Source organism: Mchenga conophoros, linkage group LG8, assembly GCF_057382185.1.
Source record: "Mchenga conophoros isolate Kocher_MC1m ecotype Shallow Benthic linkage group LG8, M_conophoros_male_GT1.1, whole genome shotgun sequence".
NCBI classification, from domain to species: Eukaryota; Metazoa; Chordata; class Actinopteri; order Cichliformes; family Cichlidae; genus Mchenga; species Mchenga conophoros.
The window spans coordinates 10,672,903-10,676,894 of NC_140533.1; the positions used below are offsets into that span (position 1 = coordinate 10,672,903).

Here is a 3,992-nt window from a genome sequence, read left to right on the forward strand (position 1 = left end):
TTAACAGGAACTTTCTTCAATATGTAAAGGGGCACCTATTTCACCGTGGGTTCTTAGAAGTTAATATTAAGCTTCAAACTTTAGTTAGGACTGGGTCAGGCAACCCTGAATCCTCCCTTAGATATGCTGCAATAGGTCAAGGCAGCTGGGGGCTTCCCATGATGCACTGTATATTTAATCAGTCATTAAAAGAGACTGTGATCTGAGAAGTACAAGCCCATATGGTTGCCCTTTTTGTTTTTTTGCACTCAGAATCTTTTGACACCCAAATTTGTCAAACACACGAGAAACGAACAAACATCGGTGCACATTCAATTTTATTGACCTATTTCATGCAGGATATAAGGTACATAGTGAAGCAGCAGCACATTCATACAAGAGGCTACTTCAAAAACAAACAAAAATGAAAAAAAAAACCCTACAAAAACAACACATCATGGCAGGAGACCCACAAGCCACCCCTCCCTGTTTCCCCGACAGCTTGTTTACCACGCCCATGACGTTTCAGTGCAGTCATTCAAAAGGCCTTTGCGTCAGCATTCAGTCTGTTCACTGATGCGTGCCTTGCTGCTCCTTTTTTTTTTGCAAAAGCTGCTTCACATGTATTAGTTTTTCAAATCTGTCAAGCACAAGCACTGCAGTGAATAAAGAGGAAATAATCATTTAACCATATTCACAATCTATTACAATATTTTTGAACCTACATGTTAAAACAGCCATAAAGCCCCTGTACATTTACAACCGCTTCAAGGCCACCGAAATTTCCCCAAAACACTCTTCAAAGCTAGAAAACAAACAAAGGTCACATACGTAGACTTACTTACTGCTCCTCATAATGCTTCACTGAAGCTACATTAGTCTTATACTTACACTGAAATATTCAATGAACAAGTTACATTTGCTTCTTATAAACACATAATGAGTCTAAAAGGTTTGCAGAAACAAGTGAGTATCATTAAGAATACAACTTATTGTAGGATTTGTAATGTATAGCACTGGTGCCGTGGTTTCCTTAACGGCTGTGAATGGACTTGGGCTGAATCTGGAGCCGAGCCTTGGTGGCCAGGGCTGCCTTGCGCGTCATGGTGGTGCAGCGGGTCAGGATCTCCTCTGTTTTGGGTCGGGGAGGTACCCTGGGGACGACTGAGGCGTTGCTGCTGCCTTTGGACTTGACAGACCCAGAACTCTCTGAGCCGCTGTTGAAGCTGACGCCGTCTAAGAGGCTGGGATCGGGGCTGCTGCGCGAGCTGTCGGGCTGTTGCGTGGCTGCAGGGTGGTCTGTGTGGCTCTGCGCCTCCTCCCTCAGACTGGAGGACGAGTCACTGCTTGAGGAGAACTCAGAGAGAATGGAATCAGAGCTGATTTGGCTCATGATGCTCGGGTGACTGTTTGAGGCTGGGGCTTCCCTCTCCTCCTCTCCCTGAGGCCAGGGATCGGAGAGGACATCAAGAGATCGAGCCTTGTGGAGACGTGCTGGCTCAAACATTTGTCTGGAGGGGCCAGCAGAATTCTGGTGTAGGTCATCTTCTTCGTGGATACTGGGAGGGTAGGGAGCCTGGCGATCCCTGCTGGCTGTTGCCAGATTCAGAGAGGAGCTATGCAGCCTGTTGTGCAGCCCATAAAGGCCTGCCCTAGGGTTGTTGTATGGCTTCAGGTACATGGTTGGGATGTAGCCTACTCTGCCATTGAATCTGTAGAGAACAAAACATGATGTAATTCAAACCTGTTAAAAATAATTAAATTGTCTACAAACTGCTATACTATTAAATGTGGACTTTCTAGTTTTCTAAGTAGAAGATGATAAGTTTATCATTTGCAAACAGACAAGACCGACATACCTAATGAGCCACCAGCCGTTGTCAGACTTCCTCAGCACCTCAACCACAGAGCCAATGGGCACGGAGATCTCATCAACCTTCTTAGACGTGTAACTTCTCACAGCACAGTACAGAGCACCTAAAAGTCACAGGCAAGAGAAAAAAAGCTTGAGCAACAAAGCAGAGCTGAAAAGTGGTCAAATAAGTCGCCTAAAATGCAAAAACAGCATCTAGATTTTTATTAAAAGGAAACATGCACTGATGAAAATGGCTGAAGACAGCTCTCTAGTGTTGGCTATTTGTAACAACAAGGCAAAGCTTCATCAGCACATATGTGGAACCTGCTCACAGGCATGTTCATTTATGTTGTAAATGTGTATCCAGTGCACTCTTTGAAGTCAAACTTTCCAGCGCAACGCAAGTACACACCTCTCAGTTGAAGCTCATCTTCATCGTCATCGTCGTCGCCTTCCGACAGCTCCAGATACGGAGCGGGAAACCAAGCCAGGCGCTTATCTTCATTCTCCACAAGCCACCAGCCTGGAGATGAATTAAAAAAATTAGCATGAGACTCTCTTGTTTAGTAGAAAGATAAGAGTCTCTTCAATAAAAATGCATAAATTTGAAAGCACTGACCTGCAGGGTCTTTGATCAGGACGTCCAGCTTCTCGTCCTTGGCCACCTTGAACGGGCGGTTCTTGGTGTCCTTTGTCTCATAGGCAGCCACGCAGTGGTATGTCTGGGTCACAAAAGGGTTAGTGATGCTGCCTCCATGGTGAAAGTGGTGGGCAGATCTGCCTCCTCCTCCACCTGACTCGTCATTCTGATCATCAGAAAGCAGCATCATGACACTGTATAGAAGAAAATTTATGTTACCAAAAATGGTCAAAGCTCTTATCTGCCCCTCACAGTTTCCCACTGGGCTGGGAGCATACCTGTTCTTGGTGTAGTCTGGCTGCAGGTCATGGTCTTTGGGGGTGAAGAAGCGGGTGACCTCGATGCTCCGGGTCACGCTTTGGTCGCACTTCAGCAGTTTTTCGAGGTAGCTTTCCAAGAACTTCATCCGTCGGACTGACTTCTTGGAGCCTTTCCTTTGCACGCTGCTCTTCCTGGCCTTCCCTGGAAAGAAGATGAGACAAAAACAAAAAAAACCTATCAAGACATGATTCGCAGAAGAGCAAAGTTAAAAAAAAAAAAAAAAAAGAGCTAAATGACAGCTCCACTAGTGTTTTACTCAAATTCTGAGAGACTGAGCTGCTAAATTAACCCAGGTTTGGAGACATGCTTAACTAACTTTACTCAAACTTTCCTCTAGTTGGAAGAGGGCTTCTGAATTTCATCCGATTAACTCAACACACATCAACAACAGCAGGTGAATCAGTCTCACCTGTGAACTTTGGGATCATTCTGTCGTCTTTCCGGAAAGGGTTCAGATTAGGAAATCTCCTTTTTAGTTGTTTCTGTTGAAAATTTAAAAAAAAATTAATTAAATACACATTTAGCCTCAATTATTTTAAAAGATCCGATACAAAGCAGCCAAGATCAGTCCCAATAGTAATAAATATAATAATAATAAGAAGAAGAAGAACAGATGAGCTTATATATTTTTTTGTTCCTTACATGAAATTCCTTGAAATCCTGGAATGATCTGTAGATAATAATTTCATTCTGGTCAGACCAGAGCACAGACAGCATGAACATCTGTGAAGGGGGATTAAAAAATCAAAATCAGCCCAAACTGTCAATTTTTACCCGTTTATTCATTTTATTGTATTTTTAAAGCTAATGTCTGGTCTTAGCTCACCTTGAGTTTCGGTGCGTCCCTGTGAACACCTCCAATGATGCGGGCGCTGAAAACAAAGCGATGTTCGTCAGCCATCGTTTGGCACTTCGTGTCTCAGCTCAAAGGATGAGTAGCTGCTACTTTTCTGACCTCAAGTATGCCGGTAAACCTCCCTCCGCTATTCTGTCTGCAAGGAGAGCCAACTGCTGCTTAATATACAGTCAAGGGGCGGGGGCGGGGCGGGGCGGGGGCGTGGTCTGAGAGGAAGGATGCCAGCATCCCAGCGCGTGAACAGAAACAGCTGTAAGAATCACAAACGGAGTAGGAGAATGCAGTGGAACCGGAAGCCCAAATGGAGTACGTGGTGCATGAAATGGGAATGAAAAGAAAGT

At 44.5% G+C, this 3,992-nt stretch overlaps 1 protein-coding gene across 1 annotated transcript; it reads right to left on the reverse strand.

Moving 5' to 3' along the window:
* Window positions 1–300: 300 nt before the first annotated feature.
* Window positions 301–3,773, reverse strand: noxo1b (NADPH oxidase organizer 1b). Its single transcript, XM_085284006.1, has 8 exons — window positions 3,622–3,773; window positions 3,438–3,518; window positions 3,205–3,277; window positions 2,753–2,936; window positions 2,454–2,668; window positions 2,247–2,357; window positions 1,839–1,956; window positions 301–1,691 (listed from the first exon to the last, which is right to left on the reverse strand). The coding sequence occupies exons 1-8, from the start codon at window positions 3,694–3,696 to the stop codon at window positions 1,013–1,015; spliced, it is 1,536 nt and encodes a 511-aa protein (XP_085140132.1). The 5' UTR covers window positions 3,697–3,773; the 3' UTR covers window positions 301–1,012.
* Window positions 3,774–3,992: the final 219 nt, after the last annotated feature.

Bases quoted from the DNA above. Each gene is read 5' to 3' on its own strand.
- noxo1b (XM_085284006.1), bottom strand. From the start codon at position 3,696: ATGGCTGACGAACATCGCTTTGTTTTCAGCGCCCGCATCATTGGAGGT. The intron at 2,937-3,204 runs GTGAGACTGATT...TCTTCTTTCCAG, and splicing joins AATGATCCCAAAGTTCACAG to GGAAGGCCAGGAAGAGCAGC. The intron at 1,957-2,246 runs GTGTGTACTTGC...TGTGACTTTTAG, and splicing joins AGATGAGCTTCAACTGAGAG to GTGCTCTGTACTGTGCTGTG.